The following is a 22788-nucleotide window of genomic DNA, read 5'->3' on the forward strand; positions in this document are numbered from 1 at the left end:
AGTTGTTACAGAAATATCAGCATCAAGAGACTTGTTTTACACTCATGGCACCTTTGATCTATAATTTACAATTGCGATTAACAGCTATAGTTTCGTTTTAGGCGTAAATATATGGACTGTAACTTTATTATTATGAATATACGGTATGCCATTAAGAAATTTAATATATGCTGAAAAACACAAGGCAATAGAAGCCAAATGTACAAGACAAACTAAAAACTTAAACAATCCTCAGGATTGAAATACATGGCTCTTTATCATTCAATTTTTAATAAAGAATTTAAATCCAATTAAAGTTGTAAGCATATTCATGAAAAAGAAATAAAATAAAAAAAATAAGAAAGAAACCTTGATTACTCGGCATCCTTAATGTAATTTATTAAATTACCATTATCTCTATTATTTCCTTTATTGAAGAAAGAATGATTATAATTATTTGTGAATACATATAAAATAAGTAATCAGTTACAATTGTTTATAGTTACTGATTACGATTATAAAGGTGGAATTCCAATTATCCCCGACGTTATAGAATGTTCACACTTTTGCAAAACGATTCTGGAATTATTCCTTAGGAATTGAAGTAATTTTATAAAATATTGGGTATATACGATTAAGGAAGAGAACATTTTGCACACAAAAAAGCTTCGATTTCATCATCAAATTTACATACGTCATTATTAGTTTTCATTTATTAGATGGAACCAACGAGTAGCGATAGTAAAGAAAACAAAATATAAAACAATATATCGAAAAACCCATTTACAGCAATGCTATTAAAATACAGAAGAGTGAAGCACAGGAATATACTTGATAAAATAATGTAATTGCAAAGGCCCATTCCTGAATTTTTATGGTAGGTTGATCATTACCTACCTACCTACCTTCCTACATACATACATACATACATACATACATAAGTACGTTTGTTGATGAATCAAGTCAGTTAAAATTGCATTTAAAGTTTTAAGTACACTTTTAATTGATAATCATTAGTATCTAACTTATGAGTTGCATACAATCATTGGCAAAATACAAGTTATATTTTCAATTGATATAAATTCTAAAATGTGCGATTGAAATCTTTAATATTTCATTTTAAATAAATACGCAATCGAAGAATACACATTGTTTAAAGGATGCATCATTCACAGAATTTGAAGAATCTGTCATACTACTTCTTTGATATTTATCTTGTTTTATTCACAGGCTGCTAAATACGTTCGTCTGTACATTTTGGATGTTTGTGACGAATCCCCTCATTTTGACAAGCCTTCATATACCTTTGATATACATGAGGTAAAAATTTAGATTTAATAATCAGTCGACAAGGTCAGTAAATTATAATAAAAACATTATGTATTATACTGAATACTTTGAAGTTTTATTAATTATTGTGGCAATTTCTATTTACTTGGCACGTATTGCAAGGGTATATATTAGAACATTCGTAGCACAATATCCATACACATGGTATTCATGGCTTTAAGCACACAACACATAAAAACAAAATATGCAGTGGCATGGTACTTATGGATGACAGAGGGATACAAACAGAACATAAGAATAATGTATTGAAAAGTGTTGGTATTGACTTTAACTCTTCCAGTCTAACCAAATGCATATAATTATATAAATGCACTGTTTTTTATATGTCTTTGAAAAAAGTAATGTACTTTTTAAAATTCAGGAAATAAGCATTTTGTTTGCATTTTTAATCACATACATTAGAGTGTCATTCTTATTGTGTGCTTGTATAACGATCTAACTATTCTTGGCGAATGGAACCCAAACTTAATCTTTAATGCTTATTTTCAGAATAACATGAATAGAATTAATGCACCATTGTCTGTCTACTCAGAAATACACGCCACTGACAAGGACAATGGTTACTATGCCGTTGTCTTCTATTACATGGAGGTAAGATAGTAGTCAGTAGTGGTAGTGTCTCAAATGTGTACTGTTTTAAAACCTGGTTGAATAAATTTAATATTAAATCCTTGCCCATTTCGATATTCTGTTATCACATAGTGTTTATTTTAATGGAAATAATTTTGAGAGTAAAAACAAGAAATGATTTAGTTTATTCAAGCTCCGATGACACACTTTCCAATTGTTGCACGTTAAAATTGTTCCAGACACAAGTTAAAGTTCTATCACCAATTTAATTTGAAAGTAGATTTGTTTGCACAAATCATTATTCAAGGAGCAACTGTTCCTCAAAATCAATAGAGCATTTGACACAAGCATCACTTTTTAACACTGGAAGTCCGATGTAAACCCTGTGTGATGTCAAATACTTCACTCGGGTTAGCTTAGACCTGCCATATACATGGATTTCGTTGAAAATATTTACAATATTTCGATTTATAGCGCCTCGACGGACGACACACATATATACAGCTAGGGATAAGGCAGAAGTAGCACTTCAGATGCTGAAAATTTATGTGAAGCGATTTTATTGAATACAAAAGTTGTACTAAACCTACATGAAATGCCTTGCTGAGTGTAGTAATTCCACAGTTAATGTGTTTTGACAGGATATTTGAATTATTTGATTTGAAAATATGCCGTGGTTAGATAAATGTCTGTCAATTGGGAGACCGACATCTGTCGACATCGTTTACAAAATATATGAATTATGGCGTTCATTTACGCCTTTACGTAAACAATTAAATTATACTCGTCAAAGCAGTAGGTGTCAATATCAGGTTTCACACACACACACACACACACACACACACACACACACACACACCAGCGGTCTATCTCATACACCGAGTGGAGTAAATTGGCCATATTCTAAATAGACGTGACTTTTCTCTCAGTGCCTCTTAGGCAATCGATTGGAACTGTGGCTGCCAAATTGTTTATAGTAATACTTAAAAAAATGTTCTAGAAGCAGGGCCAAGGAAAATTCTCATGTTCGCAGCCAAGCAGTAATAAGATTTTAATGAATTTAAGAATAAGAATTTAATGTGGTTATTTGGATTAATCAAATTCCCATAAAGCGATATGTTAACATGCTGACATATCATAAATAATAAATTGCACACTTAATATATAAAGTGTACCGTCTGTGTGATATATGCGTGTGTGTGTGTGTGTGTGTGTGTTTCTCTTTGAATACTGGTTATATTTATTTGTGTGCAGCAAAAGGAAATTATCTTTTATAGACACTAAACTAGATACTAAATTGATGTTTGTAAGATTAAGTGCTATGAAAATTGTGGGTTTCGGTCAAATTAAACGGCACCAATACCTACACTAATTTACCACTCTGATGACAAAAGCATGTCGTAATTACTGATACAGAGCAACGGGGTTTTTGTATTGTTCTATAGGCCTATGAGATTTTCTTTCATGAAGAGACAGCTTTAAATAGCTTTATTCGGAATAATTTTGGGTGTGAAACCATTAAAACTGAGCTCTGTCGTTCATGTTTGAAAGTGAGAATACAATAGCAATATGCTTACACCCTGTAATAATTCATTCAAACGAGTGCTTTTGAAATTGAAACAGACAGAAAAACTGTGACGGTGGCATTATATAATAAAAGGCCACGTACGTAACTATCCCCACACAAATAATATCCCACATAAGTAACTTACAATAACTATCACAATTATTAAAACAAACTCCATTTCATCGAAATTTCTAATGCCCGGATTACATTTGGTACTGTATTTGGACACAAGGAAATGCACCAGTGTGTTAATGCATGAGTACAAGATCAGACAATGATAAAAAACGATGAGAATGTGAGATGTTTTGAGTGTAAGGATTAGATATGTACAGCATGATTCGTTATGGCTACCTAGATTACAGTCTAATTAATTTGGCAATAATACAAATCTTTACTTAAAATTGATAAACTTGCGAAATAAAAATATGCAGTTACTAAACTGTATTGAAGCCAGTTATACACACTGGATAAACTTTTCATTTGAATGAAAACATTATAAGGATGTATATTGTGTCATATAAATAATCTACGGAATCCGTCGTCAACAGCAATTACTGTTTTATTATTGTCAAAAGCTGATTTACCATCTAGCTGAGCTTCATTGAGTTAACATTTGTTTTATTTTTGAGCCGAAAAAATATTACCCAGCAATATAATCAAACACAAAAATACACAAATATCGGACTAACACAAGTGATTCAGATATTATGATTTTGATCTGAGTGTTTAGTTGATGATGCAAATAAGTTCTAATGCTTGGCATGTAATGCATGCGTCTTGTAAATTTCGCTACGTTAAGTAAATTATTTGCTATAACATTTTAGCAGAGATCCATTGGCTAACACCTTAAATACGCGAAGTAGTATAGGAAGGACTAAAATATGGACTTTGATTGGCATTTAAAAAATGTTAACCTTACAGAATGTCGTCAAACAGATCCAGCTATATTTCCCCAGTTGAAATCTGAAGCACATGAAAGAGCCAAGTGTTTTAATGTTGCTTTTGTCAAATGTTGAGAAGGAAAATATCTGCCATTACCTAACAGGACTGCAGCAGCTGATCTCGAGGCTTTTGCTGTTTTTCATGGTATATGTGTTTGTTGACTATCTTTATCTACGTTACTGTGTTCATCATGCATTCATTGTTACTCTGAAATGTATTTCATTGTCTGTTTTTAAAATTATTAGATTTTTCTCAGTCGTCTTACCCCACTGCTACAACCGCCATTGTTGTTGTACATACCTCCACCATTGGTGTCATACAAACTTACATCGGTTAGCATCTGCGTCATATGCCATTTCGACATATCAGTCTATAATCCTTCATCGTTGTTTACTACTAAGAAAAGCTCCGTATGATAAAAAGAACCGAATTAATTCATGATATCCAAGCAAATTTAAAAACAACTGTGTTACGTACTTTAGATGAACGACTTGATAAGAGCTTGTTTCATTGCTTGACAATCATGCCTAGCAACCAAATGCAAGGGCATCCATTCAGTAGTATTGTCCATGGCATAACAGAGTTACGGACCAGCCTTGCGCTGCTGAAAGAGAATGCCGTAAGGCTAAAAGGCTTTAGCTTTCATCCAGCCTTCATATTCATAAACAAATCAATGAAGCCGCCAAGTCGAATGTCACAAAACAAACTTCACTACCTGTTTACAGGTTCTTCCGGGACAGTAAAAACCCATTAGAGATTAACTTGACATCACAATTGCAAGCGAGTCCTTGTCACCGCACAGTTGTGATACAAATTTGAAAAGCACCCTTTAACAGCATTTGAGCCTATCATTAGCGATTGTTTACATACACTTCTAAAGAAGAGTCTCCCAAAGTCATGTGAACTTGATCTGATTGAGACATCACTGTTGCTTGAGTGTTCAGATTCGATATTGCCTTCACGAGCCGATGATATTAATAATTTTCTCTCATCTAGGGTATTCCCATCATTTTTCAACTCTGCTCTGTACAGCCGTGGTTGAAGAAATCAAGACCCTACCAATTTAGAACCACCGTCTGCTTTCTAACCTCCCTTTCATTTTAAAAACTTCGAAAACGTTTGTATGTCCCAATCTATATTTTATCTGAATTTGAGTAGACTTTTTAGCAATTTACAGCTGCATACCGTCCTCGAACAGTAGAGAAACTTTCCCTTGAATTTAGTTAATTACCTCTCAGCTTTGGATAGTGGAAAGAGTATAGTCCACACCGTCTTTGACTTATCTGTAGCATTTGATGCGATTTACCATCATATATTAATCCAGCATATATTTGGCATTCGTGATATTGTTATTATAGTTCAAATCATACTTAGTCGAAAAGAGTCGAAAAGACACAAATCGTGTCCGTCAGTGTAAAATATTTCTCAGCTGATCTATGTGTCAACAGAGTTCTGTTCCGAGACAAGTAATATTCATTCTATACATTCGGACAATCTCATGTGTACTAGCAGCAGAAGGAAGGGGGCTGACCATAAAAAGGGGAGACCGACTTTGGGTGGTAGTGGACCACAATCAATGCTCTGTTTTAGAATCTGAGGCTAATAAAAAGTATATTATTTAGCCAAGCAATGTTGACTCATTGTCCATCCAAAGGCCGATCAGAGGCTTGTTTGTAAGCATGGCTAGTATTTATGAATGGGGCCGACCCTTGAGAAGGGCCCTCCTCCATCAAGGCCCCATTGCACAATTTGAGCGTTGATTTTACCTGTCTCAAAGCAGATTTATTAATCTGAGGCTAGCAAAAAGGAATGAATGCGACCATGTTGATTGATGTTGAATGTCTGTTGAATGACTTTCTTGTGTAATAGTAATGGGATTTTTTCTTGTTGCGTGACCCACCCCCCGCTCCGTCGAATTCGCTAAGTGCGATATGATATTTTAGAGATTCAGAGGGCTGTCCAAGAAGCTTTCAATTTTGTTTCATCTTGTTTTCAATGCATCGCAGGCAGACACACCCGCTATAATAGTTTTTATTTAAACGCCGACAATATTTCAGTCACGTGTTCCTGGGATCGAACATGAGGTAAGTTTTCACAGGCTGATAAAAAAAAAATGTCCGTACGCGCTAACCACTAACGTATTTATTCAGCTACAGAAAATTGCCAAAATTCAAATTCGACTCACAATTAAAATACCGAATAAATTCTCTGTTTAGTGGTATATAAATACGTTTATACTATTAATTTTTTATCTGCAAATGTAAATGTACTGATACAACCAGCGTTGCTGGTATAGTTCATGGAAATTTTTGCAGCCGTATATTCTTAATAAAGACTATAACCGATTACTGTGCACACTGAAATCTTTCATGCTAGCTGACTTAGTGATATGTAATTAAATCATTGTTTAATAATAATAATAATAATGAGTCATTTTGCGCTAACTATGGACTCTTATACATCTAAATTAGCTCTAGACTAGATGCAATTAAGAAATATCTTCCAGTACATGATTCTGTCAGGCAGCAACCACAACAACGCCATGTGGAATTTACAAAAGGTACAAAGCAGTTATTTAAACCAATTGGCGAACCAACATAAAAATGTTGCAGCAACTGAGGCAACGCAAAAAACTCGTGAGACATTATCTACTGATATTGCTGGCCTTCTTCAGCGCCTTTCGCCACCAGTTCAGCCACCACCCGAAGTTTAACTACCACTACAACCAAAAGTGTACACCGACGTGATAAAATTATTTACTGAGGAAGGTATTGCCGCTATCGTGGATAAAAGCCAAATACTTGATATTGTCGCCTTTGGGTAGGATAAAAAAGAAAAATATATTAAACCTGAACAAATTAAAAATTTAAGTCGAGGCGTATATATTTATATTGCATTTATTCCAGTGCTCATCAGGTCAGAGGTGATGATGCTAATTTTTTAAAAATTTACCGTTATAGTAGATGAGCATACTAAGAGAGTAAATAATGAAATAAAGCGTAAACTTGAAAAAGGTAGAGAAGAAAGAAAAAATCAAGTCTAGAAATTCGATCTGAATAAAGAATGGGAAAGAAGAGGTTACGTCGCCAAATGAGACCTAGCAGATCGCCGGAAACACAACCAGAGCCGAACTACGCACCACTTGATGACGTAAAAAAAACCCTCGCCGGTAATTCAATATAAACTTTGTTCAAATAACATTCTCACTGATTTTGATCGACTGGAAATCCTGACTGGTGGAAGACGAGCCGGAAACAGTTCTCACGAACTCAGCAATGAAGCAGCTCATATTTGTCAGCGTTTATTTACCGGTGGCGTCATGGAAACCAGCGTCTATCTGGAACTGATCGATGAAATTACCGACGATCACAACATTAATTTATCAAATAGATCTGCGATAACAAAACCCCATGATTATACACAATACCCAACGTGGACCTGAAAATGAAGCGTGATAACTTCAGTTTTACCGGTTTATAGGGCGATCTGCAGAGATGGACCCGGCGGTGTTATTCAAGGTTTATTTAGAATGATAGCCCAAAATGATATTCCGATTGCAAAACAATTGGGCATAAAAGCCATCAAAGTTGTACGTGATAAGAGTATTTGCACTGGTGATGATGCCGCTGGTAAAGTATTCTCAGCAATCAGGGACAGATTCTGGCAATTAGTAAGACGAAAAGCACAGCAGATTATAAGCATTCCAATAAAACTGCCCAGCACCGAATTGATGCCAGCAAGTGTCAGTAACTAATAAATCAAGCTGCAAATGAGCTGTTCAAAGGATTAGCTGGCGGGCCATCTCTCATAAAACAAACCACAGCCGAGATGGAACAAAAATAACCACTAGTCTGATAGCGGGAAGTGATCTGGCTCAATGGCCATTTTAATTAACAAATAATATAATAAATGTTCAAGCGTTGATTTCGCTGTGGATGTCAACAATGACACCATCGCTCATAGAGGAACAACGGCTGCTCTGTTTCATGGATAGCGAAGGACAGTCAACGCTATCGAGGTTGCTGATGACCACGGACAGTGTCCATGGTAACGTTGCTGGTTTCATTACATGACAGGTAGCATCACAACAGGGAGTGTCAGCGCCACGATACATATTTATAGCGCTTCAGTAAAACTCCCAAGTAGATTCACAAGCACGAAACCCAATCGTCTTTTACACGCTCACGGTTTCTCTGAAAATAAATGGACATCAAGAACCATCCAAAGAAGTGCTATTGAATTTTGAGAACAATTATGTTGCATGTGTGTATCATCGGTTGATGACATTCAAGGGGGATAATCAGAACGTTAATTCTGGTTTGCAAATATCTCAGCAGGACTTTACAACACTATATCCGATCTACTACTTTTCGATTGAACATCTATATTTGTTTAGGCAATCAGTCATCAACATGTACTTCCAAGCTCGTGTAGCACGATTACCATCTGGTGGTTACAGAGCAATCGCTGTCATTCTGTCAGACAAAACAATGCTGCTTGAAGGTGTTAGTGGACACATGAGAGTCATTGATGCGCCCGTTGAGAACATGTGATTTGAAAACATATAATTAGATATTTTGTAATATTATAATGTAATCCCGTCAAGGTTACTTTGACACCAGATTCGATTAAAAATCTGAAATCGGCATCAAAGAAGAATTCTGAGGCAAAATTATCTCTGAAACCAACGGCGTTGCAAGGTCCAAAATAAATGATCGCTGACTAAACGTCAACTTAAACACTACAATGACGCCAGGAAATCGGAAACTGGCTTGATCGTACTAAGAATAAGATCAGCGATACCAGCGCTCAATGCCTCTGCAGCTCCAGCTGTTGAAAAATCAGTTGCATCTGGTGTCGTTGGAACAGCTGCCGGTATGGTATAGAAAAAGGAAACAGTATAGGGTCTAAAGACCTTAAAAAGGGACGGAGTCTAAGATTACCAGTATGGCCAAAATCTGAGACTGCCGAAGACTCTTCGTTAAAGCTCCCCGTGTCCAATTTTACTCGATGCAGCTTCAGAGGTGTTTTCTTGCGTGATCAGTTACTTGAAAAATTAAATCTTGTTGAAAATGATATCATTAATCTTGATGGCCGTGCTGGTCCAGGTACTGAGTGGTACGCATACGCAATTGATTTGCGAGGTGTTGTTTATTTTGATTTGTACGGACTGGCACCGTCGAGAGAATTTTTAAAATAATATGGTTTAGCCAGTGATATACCAATATGGTATTCAACATTACCAACACGGACAATAACGTTATTAAGGTCAGCGCTGCCACATAAAGCCATGCACGAATATACCAACAGATGACATAGCCGTCCAACATCGTTTTAAACAGGTTAATAGTTTATAATGGTAGATATTTACTAAAGATAGTCCAAAAGCAAGGTCTCGGGTGGCACTGATCTGTCAGTGTATACAACACGAGATGAACTTGTCGGTCTTTTACGTCTCTACGGGGTTGATTCGGATGAGGTTATTTTTCTTACGGATCAACAATGGCGGCTAAAGACGAGTAATAATATCAAATGGGTCGATATTATCCTGCGAGTTTCAGGTGAAACCATCAATAACTTCGTGGCATTTACCGGCGATGCTACAATCAAACACTCAACGTATCACTCACAATTATTCACAGTTGTTTCAGTAGACGTGTTGTTAAAGCTGGCAATACATTGAATGGTGAACTCAACATGAGCGGAAATAGAATCGCTAACTTGAGAGAACCAGGATTGGACAATAACGCTGCAACGAAGAAATACGTAAACAACAACGACGTTACGATAAGGACCTGGTTAACAACAATCAATGAAGAATTGGCCATATCAAGAACTGAATATAGCAATCACGTGACAGCGTTTACGAATAATCGCAGACTCATAAATAAACTCCTAATGGATTTCTTTGTAAATCCAACGGTCGTTGGCATTAAGCTCTCATAAGTTCACATTCGACCCAATGACAGTACCGCAAAAATCAAGATTTCCGCTAGTGTCTAGTGTCATTCATACGACTCCGTTCATAAACGCAGTATACACAGTAGCATCTGGATCAGCACCATGGTCACTACGAAACAACTCCATCAAACGAACCGATGAGGTCACCGGGGTGTACTGGCTCTCCGTGTTTAGCTCTGCACAGTTTAGGACATTTACGACATATCCGTGGCGTCATTCCACAGATAGATTTTCCGGAACTGTGTCAGTCGTGTTAAAACAAAATACCGAGGAAACATTCATACTGGAACCAGCAGATAAAGACTTAATCGCAACGACGTATTGTTGGTGTCTGGAATTCGTCGCGCAAACACCTCAATTGGTAACTTTCCTCGCTGATCTCTGGAACAACGACATCGGTGTTGGTGCTTTTGTCGGCGTTGCTGAAATCCTCAATATCATTGCGAAAAAATATCTACATGTGCCGGTAAAATCTTAAATGAGCACACAGAAATAACTTACTGTCGATGGGTTTAAACGACGGTGCAATATTGGACAATCAATTCTCAGAGATTAGGGATATGTATTATCGGTATCACAAGAACGCAAACATACCAACACCATCGTTGCCAACGCCACATTTAGAATCCGCCGTATAGATATTAATGACCGCATAAATAACCACAAGACTGGAACGGATCATCGCTAACACAACAGCACCGACTACCAAAATGATATCAGCAACAGAAACGCAGCCCGAATTTGATACTGGTTTTCCAACTCCGATAAAAGCGCCCACAGGACCGGGAGGGTCCAATCGGTCATTTGAAATCGCACTAGCACAATTACGACTTTGTTATGGTTGATCAAATGAGAAAAAATCATTTGGTTGTTTAAACGTCAACAATTTTCTGACATTCACGCATGAAACCAACCTTGATGAGCGTGGATACACCGTCCCGTACTAGAAATCCGTCAGCGTACCAACAGGATCATGTCAAATCGAAGACATCAATGATGAACTTCAACGAAGAATCAAATCGATAACAAGAAAAGAATCAAAGGTCGCTTTCAAAGTACATGAGCCAATGCTGAGTGGCACCATTGAAATATCAACGCCTCATTATGCCGTTGTAATTTATAAGTCGTCGATTGTAATCATGCTGAGATGGCGTCTGCGTGCGAAGATTTATACTGGACCAGCACAACCAGCGCGATCTGATTATTTGACAGACAAACAAGCATTCATAAGTAAGGCAGAATATAGATACAGCTGGAAATGGTATGTTCTGACAAACAATGACATAAGTAGTATGCTTGGAGTGTCTGACTTAAACGTCTCTGGAGAGGTTAGTGGCCGTAGTTACATGGTAATGTTTTATGATCATGTAACATGGACGGTAAGTGAATCGATTAATTTCTCCTTAAATAGTTATTACCAAAATAAAATCTCAGAAATTTAAAAATACGCAAGACATTCTGATAAAGCTGCTTGAGCAGTATAAACTTCAATGTACAAATGATGATCTTAAACGAAGAATAACAGAGACAGTTCAACATCTGAACCAGGTGTAATCTGATGCAGAACTTCGAAAAACTATGATAGAAAAAGTAATTAACAGAGGTGATCATATTAGGAACGCAAGCCGCGTAACATTCAAACAGTTATTTCTGGATCATTTTAAGATCAGGGAATACCGACTGCCCACGTTTAAACTACCCAGGTTCAATGTGTATAAAATACAGGATCGTCTCGATTACATAATTAGCTAATATGTTCCAAAACTCTCTGAGGCATGGGGAAAAATAAGAGGCCTTCTAGATATTCTCCGACATAACAACGATCCAACAGGTGTCGGTCATCATGTATCGCCGGGTATAGTAAGTATCACGTTCACGATTTTTGTAAATCTAGTCAGTGACGCAGTCGACGGTAGTTATATCACGTCTGGACAAGCATCCCAAGGACATGTCTAGCGTGGATGTATTTTTGCTGCTTTTCTCCGAAGGTCACGCCGGGTTATTTTGATTGTATCAGTGCCCGTTAATCCTCTGTATTTACGATGTCATAATCGATCGCTCTCACGAATACGTTTTCATCTAATAGACCAAGACGGTATTGTATTGGACACGAGCAGTAAATAATTGAAAATTAGTTTGTATGTGAATGACAGGCCTTGAAACAGCCCACTGCAAAAAAAGAGCTAAAGAAATAGCACATTCCCACTACCAATAAAGCAAATATTTTTTTTTGTTAATTATTTTTGGGGGGTCAGGTGACGTTGCTATTCCAACTGGGCGGATTCGGGAATCCAGCACTAGCTTCTTTAGCTGTCTTGCACGCGCACTTACAGCCTCACCAGTTTCGTTCTGTCGAGATTGCTCTGATAGTATTTTCTCAATGGCGCTTGCCAGTAAAATAAACTAAGCTATTTCATGTTAATCGTATAATCCGTGAATAACATTCCATTTCTCGCTGAAGTAATTTGATAAATCTATATTCGACCGCTAGTGTATATCTGCCCTCCTCACGTAACTGCTGTATCATCTCAAAATCGTCGTTTTTTTCAACATCAAGTTGAACCGAGCGACCATCTTGCTGTAATTTCTCAATCTCAGAGATAATCTCGTTAAAATTGTTCTGGTTCATTATACGACAGAATGCTTTTCTTTAATAAAAGATTTTATGGAAACCAATTCAATAACGTGTTGTTGGATCGTGTAAACTTCTTATGATGAATCCATGCAGAGTTCTCTGAGCATGTGCAAAACCATTTTTAAACTTATTTATGTCCATATCGTCGGGACACCAAGTCTGATGAATATTTTTCAGCGTATCCGTGTCAACACCGTTAAAGTGAAGCACAAAATTACAGTTATCTTTGATCACTTTCTGGATTTTAGTGTACCGCTGTGTAACGTAAATAACATCTGTGTTTAATGCCATCCCTCGTGAAAATATTCTGACTGGATTTGCTTGTTTGTCACGGATGATATCACTAGATTGCTGACATCCCCGTCAAGATCTTCGACGGACGTAGTATCATCGCTGCTTTCCAGACAAGCTGCCGATTCACTGAATTAAAAATTAAAAAACTTATTACACGTGTTGTTTTACCACAACCACCAAGACCATTAAGATAAACTGTGCTATCTCTTGATTGGATTATTCATTGACGGAGACGATGATGGTTCTGATAATTTATCCTTTCGATAATAGGCGCCGACTGGTTTAACATCGGCCGATTCAGAATAATTACGTCTTTGTTCGCACTTTATTCTCCAATGATCCCGACAAGTCTCTCCGAGACCAGCTTCGTCGTCGTGACGCATTGCGTCTGTACACAGCGGAGCTGCGTCGATACATGGTTTCACAATATCCATTTTCGATCGACTTATATAAAAAGAATCCGTAGAGACTCTAAAAGCATCCGCTGAAAACACGGTTAGTCCTCGTTAATAGGTTTATTGACGAATAAAAGAGCATCAAGATCTCAGATGAGTTAACTGCAAGGAATCACCATCGTAGTAGCTAACAACGCTGTATCTGCGATCACAAAATCTAGTTCTGCCAGATCCATGATTAATATTGTAAAGTGGCATTTGTTATCAGATGACGCACAGAACGTGATCTTACCGATAATGTTTCTGTTTCTATTTTTATCATCGTGTGGTAACCAAACTGTCCTCGCCGGCCTGCACGAAATTATCGCAGAAGCTACAGTCAGCGATGTAAGGATCTTGGCCTCCAACATATATCGTAATAGCACTATTGGAGCCCAGCCACTTTGATGTTTTGTGCACAGTCGTTGAGATTTACAATAGTATTTGTCGCATGGAAATGGCGACCAAACCAGGCAGGTACAACCGGATGAATACTCGCTGAAAACTCGAATGATTCGATTTCGGAAAATACAGTCAGATCAAAGTAGATAGCTGGTAGGCCATTTATTGCGACACTTGTCATTTCAATGACGTAATCGTTGAAAATATGGTTGACATTCGCCGTATCCAAGAAAATTAGCCGTGTAAAAAGCCACGCTATCAATTATCAAAATCTTCAAAAGATCACATCGATCGAGAATAAAAAGCGAGGAAAAACTGGTAAATTTAAAGAGACTCATGGACCTGTTAAATTAATTAATCCGGAAACCGGAGAAATAAAGGAATTTTCATCAATATCAGCTGCAAGAAAATATTTTGATATTAATCCTGGAGCTTTCCAGTACGTAGCAAACTGTATACATAACTCAGCTATCTCGAAGCCACTTAACCAAAAACTAAAATTCACATATATTACACAATAACTATCTCTGATACTGGACCTACTTACAAGTCAGCCAACATAACATATTTCAGTGTGCACAGCAACGTATTTTTTCAGCTACAGCGAATTGCCGGAATTCCAATTTGAATCACAATTTAGACATTGCCCAGATGACGTGTCAAGCCACAAAAACTACATGCGACAAATTGACTGCTGGTAATAACACGATGTTTTCACAGGCTAAGGAAAAAAATAATACCTGTTGCGATGATAGAACAGGACTGATTTAAAATACCAAATAAATTCTCTGTTTAGTGCTATATAAATGTGTGTATACTATTAATTTTTGATCTGCAAGTGCCAGTGTACTTATATAACAAGCACCGCTGGTATAGTTGATGTAAATTATTTTAGCCGTATATTCTTAACAGAGACAGTTGCCGAGTGGTTAGTGCGTGCGCAAAATCTTTCGATCAACCTGTGATAACTTATCTCATGTTCGATCCCAGGGACACGCGACTGACATATTGTCGGCGTGTAAAAAATCTCTTATAGTGGGGTGTGTGTGCCTACAATGCATTGAAAACAAGATGAAATATCGTTGAATGGGCAAACCTATGAAACTTAACCCAGGTGTACTTGCATGGGCCTCCTTTCCGAACCCAAATAAGGGTGTTCATCTTATACAACCCGGGGTTCAATTGGGTGTGTGTGCTTGATTACAAAATTAACAAAATTGAAAATCAGCCTGGACAGCCCTCTGAATCTCTAAAATTTAGTTCTTAAATTCCGATTGCACTTAGTGATTCGACATGGGGGGGGGGGTCATGCAACAAGAATAAAAACCATAATAATTACCCAAGAAAGTCATGCAAAAGATATAAAAAGTCAATCAACATGGTCGCAGTCATTCCTGTTTGCTAGTCTCAGATTAAATAATCAGCATTGCGACAAAGTCCAGATTGCGTAATGGGGCCTTGGTGGAGGTGGGTCCCTCTTAAGGTGAACGCGTATCTTTTTGGTCGGCCCCATTTATGAATACTAACCATGCTTACATACACGCTTCAGATTGGCCTTGGATAGTTAATATAGTTGGATAGTTAATAATCAACATCGCTTGGCTACAAAATTCTCAGATTCTAAAATGTGGTCCATCACCCCCAAAATCGGTCGCCCTCTTTATATATGTGTGTGTGTGTGTGTGTGTGTGTATAGATATGCTGCCTTTTACGTACAGTTGGACCCTCTCTCTCTCTCTCTCTCTCGCTTTGATTTCCTAATGGTTTTACTTTCTGAATAAACTTGCTGAATTTACAGTTCAAGACATACAGGTAATGTAATTAGCTGGAATTCCTCTAACAAAGCGTATGCAAGTGATAGTACATTAATATATGTCACCCATAAATGGTAATAACAATGGCTTAATACAGTTGTATATATTTTTTTAGCATTTATAAAAATAAATATTAGAATTGATCCTTTAAAGTTTATCAGTTTCCTCATATAACATTATACTTTTACAGCCGAAGACAGAGGTAAGAAGAAGAACTCTCTCTCTCTCTCTCTCTCTCGTTGTTTGAAATTCTTTGTCTTTTTATCTTTACCGGACTTAAAGCTCCAACATATTCTGTCTCTCTTCGCTGTTTTCATTTTCAAACGCAAGTGTGATAACTGAACGGGGATACTGCTATGCAGAAAATGTTAGACGTTATTGTTACTAAATTATCGGCCTTGAGTCATGTGTGTCTTACTAGTAATGTTTGATTCTCTAGCAGGTAGAAAATTAATTGATCAAGAATGCATATAAAACCGTTTGATAATGTCAGACACCAGTAAATGTCATAACGTTTCGGACATGTACTGACTGTAATCGCACGTGCCGGTCACTCTATCACAAATAAATGGCGACTACGAAAGAAGCATTGACTTTTGTATAAAATAAAAATAAAAACACATTTGCGACATACTTTTGTTGTGACATTATTGTGGACGGTGTACCTTTTAAAAGCCATAAATTGCGACAACTACTGCTGTGCAATTGGTACAATTTCAACAGCAAATATCATTAAAATTCAGAGAACAATTTTCCTCTCTCTCTCTGTTGGAAATTCCAGTCGTTATATCAGACCCTGTTGCGATCAATGGACCGTTGTATGTGGTACTCTGATTTTTTTTTTAGTCCGGACGCCAGCCTTTCAGTTGCGTCAGTTTTTATGAGAATGAATAGTATATTTCTTTCTCTATGCATATATTTGTTCAGAGGGTTCCGAAATTCAGGAATATATGGATACGTACTTTTTCTGTGTTATGCCGCTAGGAACAACACATTTTAAAAATGTATGGTTAGGTTTCATGGTTCTTATTCGAATTTATATGCGTTTGTGATATTTACTTTCTCTATAACAGTACTGCCAATGAATGTCACAATTTCTGTTTAAGACTTGTACAGGTGTGTATGCAAGTGATGTGGCTTGCAAATGTCACATTGACAAACAACTTTGCATACTGTACTGCAATAAAATCTCACTTGTGATTTACTGACGTTTGTGACAGTCTTAGTCTCCTTTGTAAATGTTTGTGTTCCTTCAACGCCCCCAGCCTAAAAATTACGGACTAGGCGGTCTTTGTCTGCTTCTGCGTTTCGTAAACGACTGAACACTCTAGCATTGTTTCTTAAGTTTATTTCATTGTATTCATCTTGCCTTGAAGATTATCAAAATAAATAGAAAAGTTTCAAGCTCGGGATTAGATATTGTTTAACTTCTTTCATCCAAATATCTCGCTAAAACCCACCCTTGTATATCTCTATGAAGTCGATGATGAGTAGATCTGCATTTTCATCTCGAAAAGCATTTTATCAAAATGACTATCCTTCCTCAGTCGAAGTTCAAAGTATAAATCAAGATTTTATAGTACCTACCGACGAAAGTGAGAAGTTGATTACATCACTACCAATTCCAAAACCTTCGTTGTCAATTAATTAATTGCGTACAAGATCATACCTAATGTTTTCACCCACTCTCAGTTAGTATAATGCGAATTTTTTTATAATGACTCTATATTTAAAATGATTATAAAAAAAGAGTGAGAAGCAACAACCTTTGTAAAACAAATAACTTATTTCCCTAGAATACGAAGCGAAAATGTATTTTTTTAAACTACAAGAACTTACGGTATTGCAAATTAAATAAAAAATAATCATAGAAATTACAGAAACAACTCATAATGATTGAAGTTCTGAATAAACGTTAGTTGAGCTCCAGGTTAAGTCCAATGCAAGCGTTGATGTTCCTGTGGTGGCCAGTGTATTGGTGATGTTCCAACAATCTTTTGTTGGATCACAATAACACAATCCAAGAACATATCCTTATTTGAAATGTCACAATATATTCAAGTTTTTAATTCACATAGTGTTATTTTTTATGTGCACTTTGTATTTCCAGGGAATAAATAATATTGGTAAATGAAATTCCAGCACAAATGAACTACTGGACACAATAATATTACAATTTATTCTGATCAGTGCTTAAAGTACGAACGAATACGTTTTAGAAAAACAAGATTATATATTCCTCAACATAGCCTCAGGTCGCAATAAGCATTTTTTTTAAACAAATATTACCTAATGGAAAATAACCTTCTAGAAGGTTCCGAATGTTTACAAAATAAAATCTTGGTTATAATTAGAATATAAAATGTGGTAAACACAATGTCCTTGACATAGGCTGAGATTATAACCCTAATAGCTAACCCATACTCACAGGAAATTATATGATATGTATTAGCATATAATGAAACAAAAAGAAAAGATTAAATAAAATACTAACTAACAAACAATGTAAGTTGAATATATATAACAATATTACATGGGGAATATACGCATTGACAGATGGACACGCGGAAAAGGACAGAAAGACATGACAGTTATCAATTTATTCGCAAATGTTCTGATAAAATATAACAATAATTTAAATTTCTGACATAGAGAAATTGGTAAATTTTTCTAACATATACGGAAGAAACTATTTTAACATTACAGAAATTATTACAATTTATGACGCAAACAGGTTCAGTGTCAGCATAAATGTCGCAGCAATGGTATCAATATGTAATACTTGTGTCAACAGTAAATGTAGCATTGTGACAATTACCGGCGATGAAAGAGCAGGTACATGTCATAAACACCAGTAATTATTACCTTATCACATTTCGGGCGTTGGTGACTAAAGAAGACTTTCACTGAGTTATCTCCACTTATTACTCTTCGCAAGAGAGGACATGAATTTAAAGGGGAATTATTCAAATGAATCCTGCTGAGGGAATGCGCAAAATGAATGAAATAATGAATTCATATTTCATTCGAAAGTTACATGATTTTGGTTTTAGTAAGTAAGCTTACAATAGATATAGGTAAAATGGTGTAAAAAGTTGAAGAATATTTTCAACCTGCAAATATGCATTCAAAACAAATTATATATTTGATCACTTTACAAGAGTAATGATTTGTCTTGCTTGACTTGCGTAGTTCAAACGAACCAAGGTAAATTATTTTTCAGCTACATAAATAACGTTTGAATAACAATCACCGTCCATTTACCTGATGTACGACATGTCCCATCGAAAAGAAAAGTTGCCACGAATCCTGCTTGCGTTACCGTTGGTATTATTTGATTAATTTCTGCCCCAAAAGCTTGACAGTATTGCCTTCCAAACCTTTTTAAGAAACACTTGATCTCTCAAGTGAGTTCACTTGGTGATCAGTTGCCTTAGAATAGGAATCTTTCAAAATAACGACATTTATGATAATTCCTTTAAGTAAAACTAAATATAAAACCTAGAATGAATTTGTTAAAATGTAGTATGACCTAAACAGTATTTCCCTCTCCAAAACGATGAAACAGTCATCGCGAGAAATTATGTTAGTTGTGTATAGCGATTTCTGGAGAAGAGGATAAAACTTAAGATAGACCTACATATAGTATTCTCATTGATTAATAAGACATGGCTGCCCGGCATATGCATTGTCTATTGGAGAGAGAGAAAGGGGGGAGAAGGGAGGAATGGAGGGAGGCGTGGAGGTGGATAGTGTGCAAAGTTACTAAACATTACGGTTTAAATTCCTGCAATTCTCTGAATATTTTCTTCCCACGAGAAATAATCAAATAATCTTGAGCAATTTTTCCACGAAGGCTGTATAATTTGAATATAGCCAAGTGACTTAAGATTTATTTTGGTGATTGATGTATTTTTATTATCGAAAACATATTATTTAGACTTCCATTAATAATCTTATTATCTCACCGGTCAGCCTCATAATTATTCGGAATGCGCAAAAATTAAGGAAATAACATATGTAGCTGCAATTAAGTGGTAACTAAATGGTTAATAGTCTGCTCCATTCATGGATAACATGATAAGGGTATTTAATATGAAGGTCAGACGATATGGCTTAGATTTAAAAACTGTTTAACCACCCGAACTTTGAGTGTTCTTACAGTAGTGGGTGTTAGCCGTATATCATCTGGATACAAATTATACAATCTTGCTTATTGATATTATTAGAATCAGTATTCTCTCTGAACGACGTGTATGCTTCATGAGATGGCATTCTCTTGTGCGCTCTTCTATCTAATTCACTGGGGACTATAATTATATATCGCAAAGCAATTTCAAAAGCAAACGTTTGCTTAAACATCTTTTTAGTTCACACAATCAAATATGTTTCACAATGACATTAATCTACGTCAGAAGTTTACTTCTATATGAAATGTATTGAACACATTTCTGATTTTAGTCTAGCTATTGGAGGGAAAAGTACAACAAGACGTTCAGCATAGATCCGCAAAGTGGCAGTATATACCTTCTTCAAGATCTTGATTACGAGGAAAATCACTTCTACCAGTTTACTCTTTATGCGCATGTATGTAAATATCTCTTTCTCTTTCTCTGTAAATTACAGTTATCTCTCCTCCTAGAGTTGTATTACATTATTCATTCTTCTTTTAGATTAAATGTATCACCGTCTAGGTCTGCAGTTCCCCTGAAAACGAATATTAAAATGAAATCACTAGCATCCATAGCATCCTAATTGTTACAGATAGCTTAGTATATAGAGGATATCTACGTTTCTTGATTTGATTTAATGAATATTTCACGAGTGAATTGGAAATATTGTTTTGTCAAGTGTGACACGAGTGATAATACAAAATGTTTCCACTTTACGAATGAAATATTTCCTTTAATCTACTGGAAAACTGTAGATTTTAATTTTATTTTATTTATGTTATGGTGCAAACCTTTATGTTGGATGTGTTTGTCCTATTTGTGTCAATGTGATTAGTGACTTCATTACAACAGTAATGAAAAGAAGTCCCGAAATAGACAACGATTTTTTGCAAATTTAGATTGTACATTGTATATTTACATTGTGGATATAAATTGTGTATTTTGTAAACTAATGACTGTTTTCATACCAAAATGAAGATTTATTTTTCTTTTATAACACGTTTCTTGAACGGATTGATGCAGTAAACAACAAATTTTAATGATCGTGGGATTTAGATATAAAAAAATATTTTTGATTTTGTTTGCTCCCGTATTCCTACAAGAATTTGTGTGTGTGTGTGTGTCTGTGTGTGTGTGTCTCTGTGTGTGTGTGTCTGTGCGTGTGTGTTGACAAGCTTGATGTCTATTTAGGTAATAGACGCAATACTTGAATTTGGATTATCAATTAATTTCGGGTGCAATCAACACTCCTTTTCCCATCAAATTCGCTAACAAGGTCAGGTCAATTTATTTAAATGTTAGCGAATCATTCTCATCAATATCAAGTAGACTATGGTTTCTCCAAGGGAATAACCAATGTCCTAACCACTTCCAAGTAAACATCGTGGTTACAAATGATCATTTTCTTAAAATATAACCTATAATCGTGACAAAAAATAAATAGGTATTATGTTGTTTACAACTGACCCTTGCAATCTACAATCATGGATAAAAGTTAAACACAAACAGATATACATAACAGTTGTTTGGCGATCATTTTAAACTTTCTTGATTGCGCCTTCTCATTGATTATATAAATGTATACAAGATGGTCTTGACATAAATTTAAGAACTTTTCATCCTGGTGGAGGGGAGAGAAAAGGAAAGAGGTGAGGCGAGAGTGAGAGTGAGAGAAGAAAAAGAACTAAAAAATGAAATATGCATAAATATGAAAATACAGGTCTGAATTTCATATATAAGAGCAGATAACATTCCAATATAGACAAAGAAATTATTTCCGAAAGTGATATCGGTACTGTTGCGATAAACGTTGTATCGCCACTGTGGCGATATCATTTTGTTCACTTTGATGTATGGAGCAGAGTCAGTCTCCGTTTTATAAGGGCCCATGGGTCAGCACGAAAAATAATGAACACAAAAGCCATCTGAAGTTTCTAAAACTCTATACGACTTCGCTTTAGCATACAGAGGCTAAACCTGATGGTATTTCTACTATATAAAAACAACGTAAATTAAACCAATGCCTTCACTAATAAGTTCATTGTCCCTTGGCACTGTGTAATATGCCCCTGGTTGTAAGATGTAAACAGCATGTCACGTAGGAATGTAGGACGAGTTCAAGGACAAACTTTTCAACCGTTTGAATGTGGTTTCTTCCATTGGAAACCTTCACATTCTATTACGCTATAGGTCAAGTGGAAATGTGTATAAATATCCACTTGTTAAACAAATAGTTCGTTCCTGTTCTATACCAGGCTGTGGGAATCCGTTATCAGAGTTTGCAGTTAATGTTGTTGACGTCATATATTATTCAAGATGAATTATTTATTTAAAATATTGTTTGGAATTACTAAAGGAATCATTGATATTTGGACACTACTTTTGAATTTTCTGAAGGCATTCAAACATATTCTGGATTGCATCATTGTGTTACATCAGGATATTCGAGACTATTGGAATTCATTCGGTATATTGTATACTTTTGGACTTGTTGTAGGACATGTCAGTGTCATCTCGGCAACTCCTGAGACGCAGCTGGTGCCATGACGTATCGGCTTGTCCTTTCCCTTGGATCCATCAGCTGCGTGGAGAATGGAATCATCTGCATGGGCAACAGTTTATTCTCCATATCACCCTGCCCAGGCTTGCGCCCTGGAGAGGATACTTC

At 36.1% G+C, this 22788-nt stretch overlaps 1 protein-coding gene across 2 annotated transcripts in view; it reads left to right on the forward strand.

Annotated features, from left to right (window-relative positions):
• Positions 1 to 22788, forward strand: part of LOC149802985 (cadherin-related family member 1-like) — a 53196-nt gene that overhangs the window by 15160 nt on the left and 15248 nt on the right. For both annotated transcript variants that reach the window (XM_089952516.1, XM_089952517.1), the window contains exons 6-9: positions 1210 to 1299; positions 1819 to 1920; positions 16139 to 16150; positions 20410 to 20535. In XM_089952516.1, coding sequence (XP_089808642.1) covers positions 1210 to 1299; positions 1819 to 1920; positions 16139 to 16150; positions 20410 to 20535 — 330 coding nt within the window. The remainder of the gene's footprint in view (positions 1 to 1209; positions 1300 to 1818; positions 1921 to 16138; positions 16151 to 20409; positions 20536 to 22788) is intronic.

This window comes from Sinohyriopsis cumingii, chromosome 3, assembly GCF_028554795.1.
Source record: "Sinohyriopsis cumingii isolate HCF-2022 chromosome 3, ASM2855479v2, whole genome shotgun sequence".
Classification (NCBI taxonomy): Eukaryota; Metazoa; Mollusca; class Bivalvia; order Unionida; family Unionidae; genus Sinohyriopsis; species Sinohyriopsis cumingii.